Source organism: Erythrolamprus reginae, chromosome 12 (assembly GCF_031021105.1).
Source record: "Erythrolamprus reginae isolate rEryReg1 chromosome 12, rEryReg1.hap1, whole genome shotgun sequence".
Lineage (NCBI taxonomy): Eukaryota > Metazoa > Chordata > Lepidosauria > Squamata > Dipsadidae > Erythrolamprus > Erythrolamprus reginae.
The window spans coordinates 31,315,246-31,335,413 of record NC_091961.1 but is presented as its reverse complement, the minus strand read 5'-3'; the positions used below and the strand labels follow the sequence as shown (position 1 = coordinate 31,335,413).

The 20,168-nt window shown below is 44.1% G+C and overlaps 1 protein-coding gene across 2 annotated transcripts in view; it reads right to left on the bottom strand.

Annotated features, from left to right (window-relative positions):
* Positions 1 to 20,168, bottom strand: part of NECTIN1 (nectin cell adhesion molecule 1) — a 207,571-nt gene that overhangs the window by 60,419 nt on the left and 126,984 nt on the right. The window contains exon 6 of one of the 2 annotated variants that reach the window (XM_070765955.1): positions 672 to 9,342. The exons of the other annotated variant lie outside the window; for it this stretch is intronic. Within the exon in view, the coding sequence (XP_070622056.1) occupies positions 8,798 to 9,342 (545 nt within the window). The 3' untranslated portion in view covers positions 672 to 8,797. Of the gene's footprint in view, positions 1 to 671; positions 9,343 to 20,168 lie in introns of those variants that run through there. 2 annotated transcript variants of the gene reach the window in all.

Genomic DNA, 20,168 nt, shown 5'->3' with positions numbered 1-20,168 from the left:
GTGAGCGGTTATGGGCCTTCCAAGGCATGCCCATATTTCGTCATCACTCCGTGGATTACATTGGCTGCCGATCAGTTTCCAGACACAATTCAAAATGTTGGTTGTGACCTATAAAGTCCAACATGCCATAGGACCAGACTATCTCCGAGACCGCCTTCCGCCGCACGAATCCCAGCGACCGGTGAGGTCCCACAGAGTTGGTCTCCTTAGGGTCCCGTCGATCAAACAATGTCGGCTGGCGGGACTTAGGGGAAGAGCCTTTTCTGTGGGGGGCCCAGCCCTCTGGAATCAGCTCCCCCTGAAGATTCACACTGCCCCCACCCTCCTTGCCTTCCTAAAAACATATTACTATATGGATGTGAATGAATGTTTTTAAATTAGAAATATAAGAATTGTTTTTAGTATATTAATTGGACAAACTATTGTTATGTATTTGGGTATATGTTATGAGCCGTCAGAGTCCATGGAGAAGGGCGGTATACAAGTCCAATTAAATAAATAGATAAATAAATAAGAGAAGTAATTGCAAAACCATTCCTTTCTCAATCTGTATTCCTTGGTTTGTCCTCCCCTATGGGACGGATTCCCTTCGATGTACAAAAATCTGGCGACGAGCAACTTCGTAATTCGCTTCCAAATTAAATAAAAGAGAGAAGGCAGTTAACAGCTTCCTTGTTTTAAAATTCTTTTATTTATAAAAAGTACACTTCTTTCAATGGTCGAACCACTAGTCTTTTCTCTCTCTCTCTCTCTCTTTTTAAAATTTTTCATTTTGTACAAGTTAAAAGACGATGGAGCGAAATGCTGCTCCCCACGAAAATTCCCTCCGTTTCCCCCCGAAACAAAATGAAATGAACAAATGAACAAAAAAATAATTAAACAAAGGAAACAAAAAAAAAATCATGACAAAGGATGAGGAAAAAAATTAAAAATAAAACCGAGAATGAAAGCAAAGTTCAGTTTATTACACTATCTATAATATTTGTCTTCTCCACATATTTTTTTATATTTTTAATTTTTATTTTTACAAAAAAAAAATCACTTACAACACGGAAAACACATCCCTCCCAAACGGACATTTTTTTATTTCTCTTATGCCACAAGGTTGATTATAGCAGGAATGCGACGAATGAAGAACAAGGTTAAAATGATAGAGTTTTGGTTCTTAGCCTTGAAAGGCAGCTTGAAGACGCATCAGACTTAAATTCCAAGAATTCTCTAGCCGGCCTGGAGAATTCTGGGAGTTGGAGTCCACACATCTTCACGTTTACCCAGGCTGAGAAACAATGGTATACAGTATAGAGACTCATTTGAGTGAAGGCAAAATACATTGGAATGTAGAAAAGAAATCGAAATAACGATGCAGTTTATTTCTCCGCTGGCATTTATTGGTACTGCCTGAATATCTCATCGCAGACTCTGTGCTATGTACACATTTCCTTGCAAAAGAAGGTCATGCCGCTAGACCTCAATGTGCAACCGGGACCTCAGAATTTCCATTGCTAAGCAAGGCACTTGTTAAATCAGTCACTCCGATGGTCAAGTGACTAATATGGTCCTTAAGTGAATCTGTCTTCCCAACTTGCTTGTCAAGAGGGGTTTGTGTCACCCCCCCTGGACATTGCAACCACCATAAATATCAGTCAGATGCTACGACGGTTGTTAAGTGTGAAAAACAGTCCTAAGTTGCTTTTCAAAGTCTCGTCAGAACTTTGAATGGATTGCTGTTAAGCTGAGAGCTACCTGAAGGCTTTGCTTGGTTGCATTTTTGGTTCATCAATCCAACTTTTAATGGTGGGTTTCATTTTCTTCTAAAGGAGAATTCTAGCTAACCTCTCTCTCCCTTTTTTTGTAAATAAACTGCTAGAATAAAAAAAAGAAACAATTCTAAAAAAAAAAGAGGAAAGGCAATTGGTCTCATCATTAAATACAGTAACGGAAATGGGTAAAGTCCAGATATACATTTTCTTCCTCCAAACATCTGCCAGATGTGGTCTGGAAATACGGAGCTTGGGAACCATTGGGAAACCTCAGCAATGTTGGCTCCGGATTAAAATCCAGAAAGAAATAGGAGATTGCATTTTTAATCCATTCCAAGGTTGAGGTTGCATTGTCCACCTTGCTCAACGAGACCAGGATCTCTCCATGTGCAATAAATGGAGACTATCGATCTTTATTCCTTAAATAGAACCTCCATATCAAGATGTTGTATATCCTGGGACATGAATCCTCTCCCACTCAGGACAACCCAGAGGGAAGATGGTGGACTTCAGTGAACCAAAGTGTATTTTGGGGGCGTTGGAAGCATCGTGCAACGTCTGATAGGACTATGATAAAAAAAACCCTAGTGGGCATTTTCTTACATTTTTTCATGGAAAGAGTTTCATCTCTCTTACCAGCTACCGACCGAGAATGGTCTTAAAAAGAGCAAACATTTGGACATCAAATTGATGCACCAATTTACTCTCATCTCGTCGAATTTGGCAGCTGTTTTTCAAAGCATTTACCAGTGTCACCAATCTAAGAGTCTGGGTCACGTGCAAGGTTTCAGACTGAAATGAACGCGCATCCCTGGTCACTTTGATATCTAGAAATGTCTACCTGTAGGGTCCTCAGGACTAGATATGGCTCTCCAAGGAGAACAAGGAAGTCCAAGGTCAAGAAAACCTAAAAATTCAAAGCTCTGTAGGTATCTAAGATCAGGGGCCTCCAACCTTGGCAGTTTTAAAGCCTTGAGGACTTCAACTCCCAGAATTCCCTGGCTGGGGAATTTTGGGAGTTGAAGTCCTCCAGGTTTAAAAGTTGCCAAGGTTGGAGATCCCTGATCTAGAGAGACTGATTGGCAAGGACAGGGGTAGGCAAAGTTGGCTCTTCTATAACATGTGGACTTCAACTCCCAGAATTTCTGAGCTAGCATGATTGGCTCAGGAATTCTGGGAGTTGAAGCCCATAAGTCATAGAAGAGCCAACTTTGCCTACACTTGGGCAAGGGCATTTGAGTCATTTTGTTCACAGGAGGGGAAGGAAGCCCATCAGAACGAGGAGAATTCCTATTTATTCATTCATTCATCACATTTCTACCCTGACCCATCTCACCTAAGTTCCCCTTCCGAGAGGCGAAGGGATTCTTCTTGCTGATGGGAAAAAGAATTGACTGCTTGCTCAGAAGAACCCAAACCTACTTGTGGTGGCATCTCCAGCTAGACTAAGAAGAGGTTTTAAGAGGGGGCTGAGCTTGGAGTCTTAGCGGTGGGGAAACTGGTGTAGGACCAATCTCCCCCAGAATCCCTAAAGCCCTATCTGACCGTTCCTCCAAGGGGAATGTGGTCAACCTGGAGAAAATCAGTGTTCCAATATCTGAGGGGCTGACACAAAGAAGAGAATGTCAATCTATTTTCTGAAGGACCTCAAGGCAGGATAAGAAGCAATGGATGGAAATCAATTAAGGAGAGAAGTAACCTAGAACTAAGGAGAAAGTTCCTGACAGTGAGAACAATTGACCAGTGGAACATCTTGCCTCCAGAAGTTGTGGGTGCTCCATCAATGGAGATTTTAAAGAAGACATTGGTCAGGCATTTGTCTGAAATAGCATAGGGCCTCCTGCTTGGGCAATAGCATTTGGACTTATTACAGAATTAGCCTCTTGCCCCCAACAATCTGGGTCCTCATTTTACCCACCTCGGAAGGATGGAAGGCTGAGTCAACCTTGAGCCGGTGGTGAGATTCGATCTGACAAACTGCTGGCAGTTGGTGAGCAGCAGAAGTAGCCTGCAATACTGCACTCTCACCACTGCGCCAGAGCAGGGGGTTGAACTAGATTAGAAGACATCTAAAGACCCTTCCAGCTGTAGCAATCCTATATAATTCTATTCCCCCAAATACTTGAGGGCTGGACAAGAACCAACTGGTGGAAGTTCATTAAAAGAGAGAACCAACTTAGAACTAAAGAGAAATTTCCCGACAGTGAGAACAATTAATCTGTGGAACATCTTGCCTCTAGAAGTTGTGGGTGCTCCAACATTGAAGGGACTGGACAGTCATTTGTCTGAAATATTACAGCGTTTTTTTTTGCCTGGGCAGGACTTTGGACTAGAAGACCTCCAAGGTCCCTGCCAACTATGTTAATCCTGTAACATAAGGGACTAACAATAAAGCTACTGTTTGAGACTATTCATGGGTGTCTCTGGCTGCTTGATAGTTTTTTAGGGAGGAATAAGAAACACTGTAAATGCAGACTTACAGTTGAAAGAGAATTTCTACCTCAATGGGGCGACCTCAGAATCCATCCACCTTCGTTGTCTTCCAAAACCTTGGACTATAACTCTGGGGTGCCTACCTAAAGCTATATAGGAACTGTTAACTATCCACCTGAAGTTGGTTTTCCAATCAACTCATCCTTCAAGCTTTGAAAACACCGGTCCTTATCCCACCGATCAGAAATCCCCCCCCCCAAAATAGACCATAAATTCATTACCGTACCAAATCTTCAAGTTGACAAGATTAGGTGTGCTCAGGAGAAGCTAAATGAAATCTCTTCTCCAACGGAATCTGAGGAAATGAAGAGGACCAAATGCTGGCAACATGTGGAGATTTGAGAAGTCCAGGTATGAAGGCAGGAATTCTACCCGAGTAAGTAGTAATTTTGTGGGGGGTTTTACTCAATGAGTAGAAGCTTCACTTGCGGTTTTGTACACCAAAATAGAAGTCTCAGATTTGCAGACTGAACCTAGAGACGTGTGTTTTGACCACATCGAATCCTGAGCAGATCAAAACTTGGATCCCCGATTCCTCCGTTGTTATTATTTCTAAATTACAGGCATTTTTTTATTTCATGCTATAGATTGATAAGCGACTCAAGGCAGCCCTTGCCTAAGGAACCGGTCATGTCCCTGTGTTTAAGATTTCAGAATGGATGATTGACAGGGGACAACTACCGAAGGGTGGAAAAGGAAGAAGGGATTAAACAGAGGAGGAGCTTGCTTGGGCTGCAGGAATGCCAACCCACCTAACTTAAGGTCATCATGCATTTTGTTTTAAGTTATGTTGGCATCATTCAGATGGAATAATTTTTTTGTTGGGGGCCGCTTCTATGAAGACCGTGCTGTGCTTTAATTTTGCAGGCAGGCAATGCAATTCTCCGTGTGCAGGTACACTGGCTCGATTGACACCAAGGGATGCTAATGTTGCCGAGTTTACAAATTTAAAAACTAGCATAAAAAGACGACATTTGTAGCTCGGGCTTGAACTGTGTGGCCTTTGATGCTCTCTCAGCTCGGCTGTTTTCTTGCAGAAGTTTCATGAGCCAACTACATAACATCATCAGTGCTAGAAGGGGGAGTGGGTGTTGCTCTCCCCACTCCTTTCTAGCATTGATGATGATACTTAGTTGGGTAATGAAACGTCTGCAAGGAAACAGCATTCAAGGACCCCACAAACGCGACTGTACCAGTGTTTAATGTTGGCTTGGTGGAACTTCTGGGATTTTGGCGCATCGGTGCGCTCCGTCATGCTTTCTTGCGCTATTCATGCAACGGCGAAGCACTACAGGTCCCCCTGCTCTCGTCTTTTACAACAGCAGCTACGCCTACATGCGCAAAGCAGGAGCATCAGGACAGATGATGTTTTGTTAAGAGTTGCACATGGCTGGCAGTTTGAAGGAAACCAAAACAAAACAGTGCCAACACAAAATTAGACACCGTAATTATTTCTTCTTTGTAAAAAGGAAAAAAGGAAAGGAAAAAAACCCCCACTCCATCAGCATTAAATGTTTTAACATTTCAAAACATTAAGAAAGCCTTGCGCTAATTGAAAGGGATTTTAAGGAACTGTTTCTCTTGTAATCTGTTGGCTGAGCAACTCAAATTTTTTACTTGAAGGAAGTGAAGGCAGCCTATGTATTATTTCTCTCTCTCTCTCTCTCTCCCTCCACCCAACCACCCCACAAAAAAAAATTGGGGAAGGGAGGTCCACTTTGATAACAGATGCTAATCCCAACAGTTGTTTCGTTTGTTAAAAGTAAAGCTGCGTTTCCATTTATTTCCCCTTATAGGATTTATCGGAATACAGTGGTACCTCTACTTAAGAACTTAATTCGTTCCGTGACCAGGTTCTTAAGTAGAAAAGTTTGTAAGTAGAAGCAATTTTTCCCATAAAAGCAAATAATGGGTGCAAACCCATTAAGAAAAAATAAAAGCTCGGAATTTGGGTGGGAGGAGGAGGAGGAAGAAGAGGAGGAGGACAGTCGCTGCCCAGAGCGAAGGGAGCATTTCTTCTCTCTGGGCTCTGGCAGAGGTTTATTCCCTCTCCAAGCGCCCAGAGAAAGGAAAATGCTTCGTTCGCTCTGGTTGCCAAAGCCTCCTTAAGCGCCCCCAAAAGGCTCCTCTGGCAGCCCAGAAAAGCCCGAGATGGCCAGGATTAAAGGGGGAATGGCAGGAAACTGGCTGGACCTTCGTGATGCTTTCAAATTTCCTGGGAATTTTTTCTGGGCTCGGGTTCTTAAGTAGAAAATGGTTCTTAAGAAGAGGCAAAAAAATCTTGAACACCTGGTTCTTATCCAGAAAAGTTCTTAAGTAGAGGCGTTCTTAGGTAGCGGTACCACTGTACTTTCAAAGAATTTTTTAAAAAATCATGCCCCTAGCCATTTTTTTCTACAGCCGGGGTAGCAGATAGCAGATTCTGCGCTGGGCCTCTTGTCCACACTTTTTTTGTGATCTTGGAATCAAAACCAACGGAGGAGCAGCGGTGGCTATTTCTAATGGTCAGCCACATGAAAAATAGCTCGCGTTTGGCTGCTCCGCCAAGTTCAGTTGTGATGGAGCCTTCAAACCATTTCAAGTTTGGTTCTCAAAAACAGCCGCCACCATACAGGCCAACTCAAAAGTGATCCAAAAATCAGAGTTAGGATTTCAGCCCCCAACCCCATTTTTTTTTCTACCTTCACACATTTCTCTCTTCGCTTGGCACTTGAAGCTATTTAATTAGAAGAGCCAGTGACTGGATTGGGAGCCCTTGGTACTCACTCAAAGCTGGTGTTCACCAATATCAAACACCGAGACTTGTTGAAGGAGAACAAGCAGCTTTAAGAGCCGTGGTGGTGGTGCAGTAGTTAGAGTGCAGCACTGCAGGCTACTTCAGCTAACTGCTAGCTGTAGTTCGGCAGTTCAAATCTGACCACCGGCTCAAGGTTGACTCAGCCTTCCGTCCTTCTGAGGTGGGTCAAATGAGAACCCAGATTGTTGGAGGCAAGAGGCTGACTCTATAAACCACTTACAGAGGGCTGTAAAAGCACTATGAAACAGTATATGTCTAAATGCTTCCTTCCTTCCTTCCTTCCTTCCTTCCCTCCCTCCTGAAGAGCCAGGGTGGTGCAGTGGTTAGAGTGCAGCAGTGCAGGCTCCTTCACCTAACCACTAGCTGCAGTTTAGCAGTTCAAATCTCACCACCAGCTCAAGTTTGACTCAGCCTTCCGTCCTTCCGAGGTGGGTCAAACGAGGACCCAAATTGTTGGGGGGCAAGAGGCTGATTCTGTAAACCGCTTAGAGTGGGCTGTCAAAGCACCGTGAAGTGGTATATAAGTCTAAATGCTATGCTATTGCTAACTTCTTGCTAGTCTGTTCACTTGCGGAATGAGGAACTGGTAGGAATGGACTTGGGCCAAATGGATAGAAGAAGATCCTCATCAACAAGGGTGTTGGGTCCAGGAGCAAAGAAGGGCAGGTAAAAGCAAACAAGGGGTGGGGTGGGGTGTAAAAATAATAATAATGTGGCATGCAAATCTTGGACAGACCCTGAACCTCGTCTCTTAAAAATCATATTTAAGAACAAAACAGCACCAACAACGACAACGCAAAAGAGACCCACACTTATTACACGTCTTCTCCCCTGGATATCATGCACTCTTTTGTTCTGGTTCCCCCAATGGTTCTTCGGAAGGTGACGTTTGAGCCTGGTTTGTGTTAGGTCTTTGCGGCCCCACGGATAAAGGCAGGGGACCGTTCTCTTCCCGCCACAGGTGCATTGTGGGAAATGGCGAAAGCGAAGATGCTGGAAGGAAGATACAGGCCCCCAGAGGATCCAGGAGGGGGTCGGAAAAGAGCAAAGCTCTCGGCCCCGATTCTTTTGTGCTTTCGGTGTCTGCAGCCTCAGCCCAAGCCCCACACCGCCTTCTTGCAAAGTCCACGGAGTGGGGTGTGTGTGTAAGCCCTTGGCCCCCTCCCCGAAGTTAAGACAACAAACAAAATTCCAGTGTTTTTGAAGGGGAGGTGGGAGGGCGAGAGGAGCCCACCGGCCGACCAAGACACCCTTTTTAAGATGCAACCCGGTGGGGCGGAGGTGGGCTGGGTTCAGTATACTATACAAAGACAGGCAATAATAATAATTAAAAGTATTAACATCAAAGCCACCACGGATCGGTACGAAGGACACTGTAAGGGACCAATCCCTGTCGGAGAAAATGAAGCAGGGGGGGAAAAGAAATTTTGCTCTCCCCAAGGAAAAAAATAAAAATTCATTAAACCAAGCAACATCCCACCCGCCCGTCAACTCCCCTGCGTTGCCTCCTCCGGGCTGCCCGCCAAAGTAGTGGAAGTTCTCGTCGGCTTCCCAAATGTCCCTGTGTTGCGTTCCGCTCCCCAGCTGGTGGAGGTTTCTGGGTGTGCGTGTCTTAGGTGGGCAGGGGGCTCTGGGCGAAGACGAGGCACATGGGCTCTGCGGAGCAGCCACCAGCGCCGGGGCACGGAGGCAGGGCATGGCCGGTGATAAAGAAAAGGGCAAGAGAGGGGAGGAGGTGTGGACCAAGCTAGACATACCACTCTTTTTTGGAAATAAAAGACCCGTCATTCTGAGAGACCATGTTATCGGCTATGTCCAGTTGCTCAGGGTCGTACTGGAATCCGAGTGTCCGTTCGTTGTAGGCTTCGGAGCGGGCTTCTCCCTCGTCCACTGTGAAGTAAGGCCGCTTGGAGTCCTCCTCGTACTTGTTGGGGCAGGACCGGTGTTTGCGTTCGGTCCCAGCGCCGCCTTCGTCATCCTCGTCTTCGTAGCTGTGTCCGCCCAGCGGGCCGGGTTTCTTCTCGTCGTCCGAATCGTCGGGATACTGCAGGTTCTGGGCCATGGGCGGGTGATGCTGGGGGATTCCCGCCTTGCTGTACCCGTTGCCATAGACGTGCTTCTTGGTGCTGTAGTCGCCCTTGAAAGTGTGGCGGCGGTGACGGAGCACCATAAGGACGACCACGGCCACCACTACGACCAAGGAGGCTCCGCCCACCACGCCCCCAATCACGGCGGTGGGGATGGTCGGATGTGCCACGGATGTGCCCGGTGGAGACGGGGTGTAGGGGAATTCTGGGTAGGAAAAGACAGATGGAAGGGGGAACAAGCATCAGTCTGTGAGGAATGGCAAAAACACATGCTTTCAAGACTTCGAAATAATAATAATAATTTCAAAAAATCGGGGGGTGGGTGGGTGGGGGAGATGAGGAGAAGGAAAAGGGGAGGGAAAGTCGGGGAAGGGGGGCAGGAAGTGCCCACTTACGGAAGCCCCGATCGGGCTCTTCGTACTTAGCTTTTGGGGCCAGAACAACCTTGGTTTCTCACATGGCCTTTTGTGGATGTGCAGATAACTCTCAACCAAAGCACTAAACATAAGAAGAGTCCTGCGGAATCGGGCCAAAGCCCATCGAGTCCAGCATTCTGTGTCACACAGTGGCCCAACAATTGTCCATGGGGATCTTGAGCAGAAGGAGAAGGCAGAACCCTCCCTTTCCCTTGACTCCCATGAAATGAGACCCGAGGGAACCCTGCCTGCCTCAACCCACATAGAGGCAGCACATGGACATCCGTTTCAGTAACCACTGATACCCTTGGCATCCATGAATCAGTCTAATCCTGCCTTGAAGCTCTCCAGGCTGACAGCTGTCACGACCTCTTCTGGAAGTGAATTCCATCAACCAAGGACCCTCTGGGTGAAGAAATATTTCCCTTGATTTGTCCTCGCTTTCTTACCTATGAGCTTTAGGGAGGGCCCCCTCGTCCTAGTATTGTGGGATAGAGAAAAGGATTTTTCTCTATCCACCTTTTCTATACCCTGCATGATTTTATACACTTCGATCAAGTCACCCCTTCAACGCCGTCTTTCAAGACTGAAGAGACCAAGGCGTTGAAGGTCTCCACCAGCGTTGCATGCAGGCAAGGGCTCCGTGTCACCAGCGGTACCGGAATGCTCCCGGTGACCGGCATGGCCAGGCATGCATTGACACAAAATTCAGCTTCTGCACATGCGCCAAAAGCCAAATCTCGTGTGAGGACATGCGACCAACAAGATTTTGCCGATTTTCACTGATATTGCGCAGAAGCAAAAACATCGATGAAAATTGGCCAAATCTCGCTCGCTCACATGTCCTCATGTGAGATTTTGCTCCTGGCACATGTGCAAAAGCTGGATCTTGCGCTGACGTGCACGCCCCTCCTCTGGTCAGCTGGAGCTTTGTGCGCAGCTCCATTTTTGCTACCAGAATGCCCCCCCCCCAATTCTGGGTGCAACCCATTACTGGTTGCATATTAATGTTTATATCAAATCATATTTCTTCCCCATTTCAGCCCACATTTGTGCATTCCTTTGAGAGACCTTCAGAAACTCATGATGTCTGTCAGGTTTAAACTACTCATCCACACATGCGGTAAGTAGGTAGTAGTCAGCGTAACTACTTTGTTATGTTCTGCCTCTAATTCAGGAATCTTCCCAGTCTGGCTGTCTACTCTTAGGAGCAAATAGATAAGGCTCTAAGGAACTTACTAGATTTTTCTCATCATTCCCATCACCCATCTCCTTCCACTTAGGACTGTATGTCTGTAACTTGTTGCTTGTATCCTTAAGATTTTTATCAATATTGATTGTTTCCTCATTGCTTATTTTACTCCTATGACAATCGTTAAGTGTTGCACCCCATGAGTCTTGACAAATGTCTCTTCTTTTATGTACACTGAGAGCATCTGCACCAATGACAAATTCCTTGTGTGTCCAATCACACTTGGACAATAAAGAATCATATTGTATTGTATTGCATTGCATTCTATTGTATTGTATTCTGTTCTCTTCTATTCTATTAAGGGGGGGATGTTGACCCTTGTTGTGATTGTGCATGATTCCAGGCTAGCTCTACACTTGATCCCTCTTCTCTTCAGGGACGGTGCTTTCCAACAGTGTCCAACCCTTGAAATGAATTCCCTCTCTGTGTCCCCTTGCAAATACCAACCTAAGACTCGACTTGGATCATCTACTTGCCAAATATTTAGTCAGTCCCCGAGATGCTTTCCTATTCGTAAGCGTTAATTCCTCACGAGGAATTAGATCTCCTGGGGTTCGTTTGTTTCGCAGGAGGGGTATGAAGAGATGACAGGCACCCAGATCAAGGGAGTCCTAAGCCTTTTCCAGTTTGCAGACCCCTGGCCTTTCTTTTTCCCATCCCAGAGTGTCAGATTGACATAATGACACCGCCTAGCTGGTGAACTGTGTGTTCTTGCTTGTCTACTGGAACTTCCCCACCACATGAGGTGGTTAGAAGGAGGCGACTTTGTGGAGGAGCTTAAAGACATGGACAGGAAACCCCAAAGGCTTGGCTTACTTATCTCTCTACCTTTGGCCTAAGTCCATGTTATTAAAAATGGGGCTTGAGTTTCTGGGAAGCCAAGATCGATCACCGTGTCTGATGTGACTTCTCTCAAAACAACTAAATCTGCTCCACTTTTATCACATAAATTGCACGCAGAGAAAACACTCCCCACCACAAGAAAAGTGAGCTACTTCGTGCAAAGGGAACCGGGCACATTGAGTGCTGCCACAAAGTGTTAACCCCCTCTGTGAGAATTATTCCAGGCAAAATATAGAAGTGAGAAAAGATGGCATAGAAGGCATGCGTGCAAAAACACACCAGCTCTGTCCCGACTCCCATGCATTAAATAAAACATGCGCACAAGAAAATTACAGCCGCTGTGTTAAGAGAAGGGTGCAGCCAATGCATCAGAGTCAAACACAACTAAGTTGGATCCCACTGGATGTACGATTACAAAATCAAACATAAACAGTACTAAACACGCTCCGTTTACACAGGCGCTGATTTAGCAGACTTCGGATTTAGTGGACTTTTTTTTTTGCTTCTGATTCTGTACATTACATTATGGACTTGTCCTTTAAGTCAAGGTTTTCTTATGGATTTAACAGACACTATTTTCCTGTAAAGGTTTATTATACGAAGGTTTTACTGTACAGACAATAGAATTACCCTCTAGTTCTACATCGGATGATTTCCTCCTGCTATCTATCTATCTATCTATCTATCTATCTATCTATCTATCTATCTATCTATCTATCTATCTATCAAGCTATCTATCTATCTATCTATCTATCTATCTATCTATCTATCTATCTATCAAGCTATCTATCTATCTATCTATCTATCTATCTATCTATCTATCTATCTATCTATCTATCTATCTATCTATCTATCTATCTATCTATCAATCAAGCTATCTATCAAGCTATCTATCTATCTATCTATCTATCTATCTATCTATCTATCTATCTATCTATCTATCTATCCATCCATCCATCCATCCATCCATCCATCCATCCATCCATCCATCCATCCATCTATTTATTGGATTTGTATGCCGCCCCTCTCCGTAGACTCGGGGTGGCTAACAACAGTAATAAAAAACATCATATACATCCAATACTAAAACAACTAAAAAACCCTTATTGTAAAACCAAACATCCCTACAAACAAACATAACATGCATGAATTGTAAAGGCCTAGGGGGAAAGAATATCTCATGCTATGAGCCGCCCCGAGTCCGTGGAGAGGGGTGGCATACAAATGTAAATAATAAATAAATAAAATAAATAAATGATCTTAGGCCTGCAATTACTTGCCCTTTTTGACAAATTTTGGTACCACCAAATATTGACCAAAGATGCTGCTAATTATTTCTGTGTGATACACCACAGTAATGGGCTGGAACGCAGTGGCGATAGTAGGTTTATGCGCTATTTATCGAATACTTAATAGTTTTATTGTCCTTCTTCTTTAGTACCTTAGTATAGTCCTTAATTATTATTATTTAAATAGGAAATAAGTAGTATGTTTTTACCCATAAAGGCTTGAATCATTTTAATCATTATCTAGAACTGATCTTTTATAGCAATTCAAGAAAATCGAGCTACTTGCCTAACCTGTTCTCCTACTGAACCGTGTGGCGTGTCCAGCGCATGACGCAACCGACCCATGGGCTGGGAGCTTAAGACCCCAGTTCTAGGCCAAAGGCCCTCTTCCCTCCCACCCTTTGAGGTTTCACTCTGACCAGTAAGAACACTGGTCTCACTGGTCAGAGTGGCGACAATGGGGGTCTGCGCAAAAAAGGGAGGGGTTTTCCCCATAAGGAAGGTGCTACATGAAGAGGGAACATGATTTCCCCCTGCTAAACCCTCCCCACCACCAACTGCTTCCATTCTCAGTTAAGGGCGAAGCGTAGGAGGCGACACCTTGGCAAGACAAGCACATTTCAGGCCAAGGTGAGCAAAGGCATGTGTGAAATGTGCTAGACTCGGGGGTTTTCTAGGTCAGAACGTCCTGGGGAAGGCGGAAATTCCTCGGTCCCAATTCCCTTCCTCTTTCGCCCTCCCCCTTATCCTCAATTCAGTAGCAAAACTGATATCAAGCCGGTACAGAGGTTGGGGATAAATTAACAGCTGGCCACCCTACCTACAGAAGAAGGTCAGATGTTTATGGGAACTTGGGAGAGGGGATTTTTTTCAGGAGGGAACCGATGCAACCACAAAGCCTTCTGTCCTGAGTAGTTCAAGGCCATCCAATGCCCACCCACCGGGGCGGAAGCGGAGGGAGGACCGGCCACGCTGGCACAATCTGAGTGGGCAACGTGATGAATTTGTGGGTCTGGGACATGGGATGTGAACTTTCAAATGAGTGGGAAACTCAAGATTCAGGCTTCCCAGTGTAGGTGCCAGGATGGCTCCGGCAATAAATTGGAGTTTTGCAGAGTATTTTGACTCTTTGACATCTATGGAACTCTTGAGAGTTGAATCCACTAATCTTAAAGTTATGTTCCTGCAACCGTTCTTCTCCAGAACTTTGATCATCTTAGACAGATTCAGATTAACTGAGTTGGAAGGGATCTTGTAGGTCATCTAGTCCAACCCCCTGCTCAAGCAGGAGACCCTACACTACTTTGGACAAATGACAATCCAATCTCAAGTGTTAGAGCGCTCACAACCTCCGTAGGCAAAGCTGTTCTGCTGATTGACGTTCCTCCTTATTTCCAGTTTGAATCTCTCCTTGGTCAGTCTCCATCCATTATTCCTTGTCTGGCCTTCTGTTGCTTTGGAGAACAGCCTGACACCCTTCCTCTCTGTAGCAGCCCCTCAAGTATTGGAAGGCTGCTATCATGTCTCCCCTGGTCTTTTCTCTTCATCAGACTACCCATGCCCAGTTCCTGCAACCATTCTTCGTATCCTTTAGCCTCCAGTCCCCTAATCATCTTTGTTGCTCTTCTCTGCACTTTCTCTAGAGTTTCCATGTCTTTTTTGTAGTGGGGTGACCAAAACTGAATGGAGTACTCTAGGTGTGGTCTGACCAAGGCGTTACCGAGTGGTGTTAGTAGTTGCCAAGGTGGGAGACCCCTGATTTTTAAAAAAAGGTGAAAAATAAAGAGAGGGCTTTTCCAGGGAAAGAAATCCAGGAGAAAAGCAGATGATGGGTGAGGAGCATCAAAGAAGAAGGAGTCAACCTATTCTCCAAAGCACCTGAGGGTAGAACAAGAAGCAATGGGTGGAAACTAAACAAGGAGAGAAGCAACTTAGAACCAAGGAGACATTTCCTGACAGTGAGAACAGTTGATCAGTGGAAGAGAGGTTGCCTCCAGAAGTTGTGATTGCTCCAACACTGGAAGTTTTTAAGCAGATGTTGGATAACCATTTGTATGAAGTCTTGTAGGGTTTCCTGCCTAAGCAGGGGGTTGGACTAGAAGACCTCCAAGGTCCCTTCCAACTCTGTTGTTGTTGTTGTTGTTGTTGTTGTTGTTGTTGTTGTTGTTATTATTATTATTATTATTATTATTATTATTATTAAAGGGACCTGCTCAACACAGCCACTTGGTGGTGGTAGAGACCAAGGATTGCAGTTGTGTGGTTACCCTTCACAACGCAATGGAAGTGTGAGATCCTTGGTGCTCTCTCAACTTGGTGGCTTTCTTGTTACCCAACTAGGTAACATCATTAGTGCTAGAAGAAGTCTGAATGAGATGAATCCCACTGCCTTCTTCTCCTGACAACGTTGCCTAGTTGGGTCATGAGACATCTGCAAGAAAACAACCAAGCTCAGAGAGTTGCCAAGTTTGGGAACCACTGTGCTGGGAGAACCAGTGGGGTGATGCGGGAGATCCTACCATCCAAACGTGCCCTGAAATGCTACAGTTCCTGGCGCCTGGACAGGGAAAGGAGACTGAACGGCAGCAGAGCAGAGGGAAGGAGGAAGGTGAGGTGGTTTTAAAGAGCACACTATGGTCCTTTTTCCCATTTAGAAAGCTCTCCAACCCTACTGCCATTTAAAAAACAAAACACTATTATGGGTCTTTCCTTCTCTTCTTCTTTGCCCCAACAGCTGTTGCATTCAAGTCAATTCCCTGTGCCAACAGCTCGGTCTCCTGGGGCAGCAGCTGGACCAGAAGAAAATTGAAGGATGGTTCTGGGTTTTTGTCTGGTGAAGAGCCAAGCTTGAAAGCATTCCTTTTTTTTTATCCCAGCAGAGAAGGACAATGGGAGATTGATTTAATAAGGAGCCCATTTGCTTTGGGGTCTGCAGGAGAGCCAAAAGTCTCCTCTCCTAGACGAGGAAGCCTTCTGAGATCCACTCGGAGTTGAATTCAATAGGTTCCATCTGTTGTCGGTGGACGACTTCAAAAGTCCACCGGTCAAGGCTCTCCTTGTGCAGCTGGACACAAAAAAAGCCATCTTCAATTCTCGGCTGACTCCAGAGGCTCCGACTTACACCACTCGAGGAAAGGTTCCATCAAGTTTCTAGATCTCAGGGAAGCCAAATCCCTCTCTGCAATCTAGCACCGCTTCCCACATGAAGTCCTACGTTGGCGGAAATGCTTCCATGGGTTTTTCTTAAGCTTGGCAACCCGAAGACGTGTGTACTTCCAACTTCCAGAATTTCCACATCCAGCTTTGCAAACCAAGAAACAAACTCTTGTGTTTTGTAAGCTGCCAAGTCTAAACATCACCAAGACGCTTTGCACATGGTCCGGCAAACTCATGAATAACATCCTAAGGCTACCGCTTAAGTGTTTTGAAATAGATTCCCCGGTTTGCCTACAAGAGAAAGATGATGCTGTAGAACTTATGGGGAGCCTCCAGCCCTCCGAGGACATTTTTAATTTCCTCTGGCTTAAAAAACTGACTTTGAATCTTAGTTTCTGCAGTAAATGATCCTCAGCGAATTGAGAAACGTCTTCCAAAAAACCCCAGACCTGGATTTGGGTTTAGTCAGGCTGCAGAGTGGACCCCTTGAAAGACTATCCAGCAGTTTTGCAGCTGCTGCTGCGGTTTCAAAGCTTGACAATTTCGGAGACTGGAACCAGCTGGCTCTTAATCTCACCTCCTTGCCTGTCAATCAAGAGCTTTCTGGCAGGGTCGAGGGCCCCCATCTCCAACTGGGGAGATTGGTCGGCGAGGCTTCCAGAGGTTGGTTTTCCTCCAAACCAACATCTATTCTGGTCGCTGAGCTTTGCTCTTAAACAACATCTGCATGAGTGCATAAGACCTAGATGAAGGTCGGTACATCACCCTTCATCTATTAACAGCAGTAATAATATTGTTAGCACAACATTGGAAAGAGGGTGATGTGCCAGATGACAAGGTCGTTTTAGAATGTGCAGAGTTAGATAAACTAACAACTGAGTTAAATCAAAAAGAAGATTCGGAGTACTTAGAGGTTTGGAATATGTTCTACAAATGGATGGAAAGAAAGAAAACAGATAGAAAAGAAGAGGTAGAAGTGTGTGTGGATATACAATGCTCAAAATAAATAAATAAATAAAGGGAACACTTAAACAACACAATAGAACTCCAAGTAAATCAAACTTCTGTGAAATCAAACTGTCCACTTAGGAAGCAACACTGATTGACAATCAATTTCATCTGCTGTTTTGCCCATCCAACTTTGTACAGAACAAAGGATTCAATGAGAATATTTCATTTATTCAGATCTAGGATGTGTTCTTGGAGTGTTCCTTTTATTTTTTTGAGCAGTATATATATATATATATGTCTCTCTCTGTGTGTGTATTAATTTTCAAATTCAACAAAAACATGTGACATATAATAATAATAATAATAATAATAATAATAATTTATTAGATTTGCATGCTGCCCCTCTCCGAAGACCCAAAGATATATATACTGTATATATATATATACAGTATATATCAAAAATATATGTATGTATGTATGTATGTATGTATGTATGTATGTATGTATGTATGTATTTATGTATGTATGTGTATACTGTACTGTATAACATTTTTTTTGCTGAATTTGAAAATGAAGAGAGAAGTATAGAAAAAACATATATATATATAATCTATAAAATCTACAAAAACAGTATGTATGTACATAAATATATAACTATAAGTGTAAAGAAAAATAAATTTCTCAATTGAAGAATGAATATATAAGTAAGGATATATAATGAATAGAAATAATTTATATGAAAATAATACTTTCAAAATATGAAAATAGATTGACAGATAAAAAAACTGTAATTGAAATACAGTTTAACATGCTTGTACATAAATGTTAGTGTAACATCATTGCAATTTACCGTAAAAATGTTACAAATGTTGTTATGTGTATTTGTGTGTGCCAATGTCCTGCTTGTATTGTTTTGTCCAATGTTTGTATTTTAATGTTTTAAATGTTTTTTAAAAAATATTTATACTCAATAATATTTTTTTTAAAAGCCCAAGGTCTTAAATTTCCTGCTTTCCTTTCCTTCCTTCCCCCCTCCAATAAATACAGGCAAAGAGCATCTCTTGTAGGGTTTTCTAGCCCTCCTCTTTCCCTCCTTCTATTCCCAGCTGTTGCTGCTGGATCAAGGTACTGACAGCACTGGGACGAAAAGAATTTTGCTTTTTTCCCCCTGGTTCAATTAGTCACTGAGACATTTGCCTCTTGCTGGAGACTGCCAAGTGATGGAAGACACCTTGGCTTGCTTATTTGATCCCAGAATCCGCACCATTCAATCTCTTGAAGACGGAGAGGCGGCGGGTGGAGTGAGTGGGTGCGGAAGGAGATTACCCCTAAAATCCCAGACTGAGAGACGATGAAGAAAAGGCATGAGTTAATTTGGCCAAATCTGGTGGAGGTCTTAAGGATATCTGTTATTGTCCGATTTTGCTTCTTTCTCTGGATCTCCATCGTTGGAGTGTCTCTATTCAAGATTAAGTGGTCAAGGCGAGGCTGGGAGTGTCGTTTGACACGGTTTAAAAATTGGCCTTCCTTTGTTGGGAAAACGAACACGGTTCTGTACAGGTTAGGATTGGGATAGGTTATAATAATAATAATAACAGAGTTGGAAGGGACCTTGGAGGTCTTCTAGCCCAACCCCCTGCTTAGGCAGGAAACCCTGCACCACTTCAGACAGATGGTTATCCAACAGTCAGCACAGCTAACAAATGTTCAGCGCACTCCCAGCTATTCCGCGAACGGACTGCAAGAATAAAACATTACATTTCCACCGATCCCACGCTTCCAACTTGGTTGGTTTGGCATCAAGAGGATGGGAATTTTAACAACAGCAATAGCACTTAAGACATATATACCGCTTCCCAACCCTCTCTAAGCAGTTTACAGAGCCGGCCTCTTGCCCCCAACAATCTGGGTCCTCATTTTACCCTCTTCAGGAGGATGGAAGGCTGAGTCAAATCTTGAGCCAGGTGCGATTTGAACTGCCAAATTACAGGCAGCAGAAGTAGCCTGCAGTACCACACTTTAACCACGATGCCACTGTAGTTCATTCGCACCAGAATACCTCCGGGACCGCCTTCTGCCGCACGAATCCCAGCGACCGATTAGGTCAAACAGAGTTGGCCTTCTCTGGGTCCCGTCGACAAAACAATGTCGTCTGGCGGGGCGCAGGGGAAGAGCCTTCTCTGTGGCGGCCCCAGCCCTCTGGAATCAACTCCCCCCGGAGATCAGGACTGCCCCCACTCTCCTTGCCTTTCGCAAACTCCTGAAAACACATCTATGTCGCCAGGCATGGGGAAACTGACATACCCCTATCCGTGATGATTTATGAATGGTTTGTCTGGATTGTATGGTCGTTTTATATGGGGTTTTTAAAGTTGTTTTTCAAAATTGGATTTGTAGATGTATTGTTTGTTGTGAGCTGCTCTGAGTCCTCGGAGAGGGACAGCATACAAATATAATGAATTATTCTTATTCTTATTATTCTTATTATTCTTATTATTATTAATGGGAGTTACACCTGGAAGAATCCCAGATGAAGGACTCTAACTGGTATTCATTGCATCTATTTTTGCCCTTGTGAGCGAGAAGAAGGGCAGCCTAGAAAGCTAATAAAATAAAATAAATCTAATTAAATAAATGTCCATCTGTCTTCTCTTGCTACCTTATGACTATAGGACTGTCCTTCTTTCTTCTGATTCCTGCCCACCAAAATTCTGCTATCTCGTCACGTCTCATCTCTTAGTCAATCCTTCCTTCTGTAGCTTAGCCTGCCCATTAGCCTTCAACAACCCTGGAGGGTTGTATGTACACACATACATACACACACTATCTCTACATGCTACATGGAATTAAGAGTGGCATCTGAAAAATCAACAGGAACTCAGCTACACCATTTCTGACCGGTGATTTTAATCCTAAAGCTTTTGGAAAACAAACAAAACTCCAGCCCCTCTTTCATCCTCTTTTGGACATAATCCCATAGCATGTCTTTTGACATCTCATTCTATTATTATTATTATCAATAATACAACACAGAAAACAAGATCACCATGCTGGATTTTGTATTTCATCACCAGTCGGGCGCTTCCCAAGCACCTAGGACTGCGTGATGTAGCGGCAAATTATG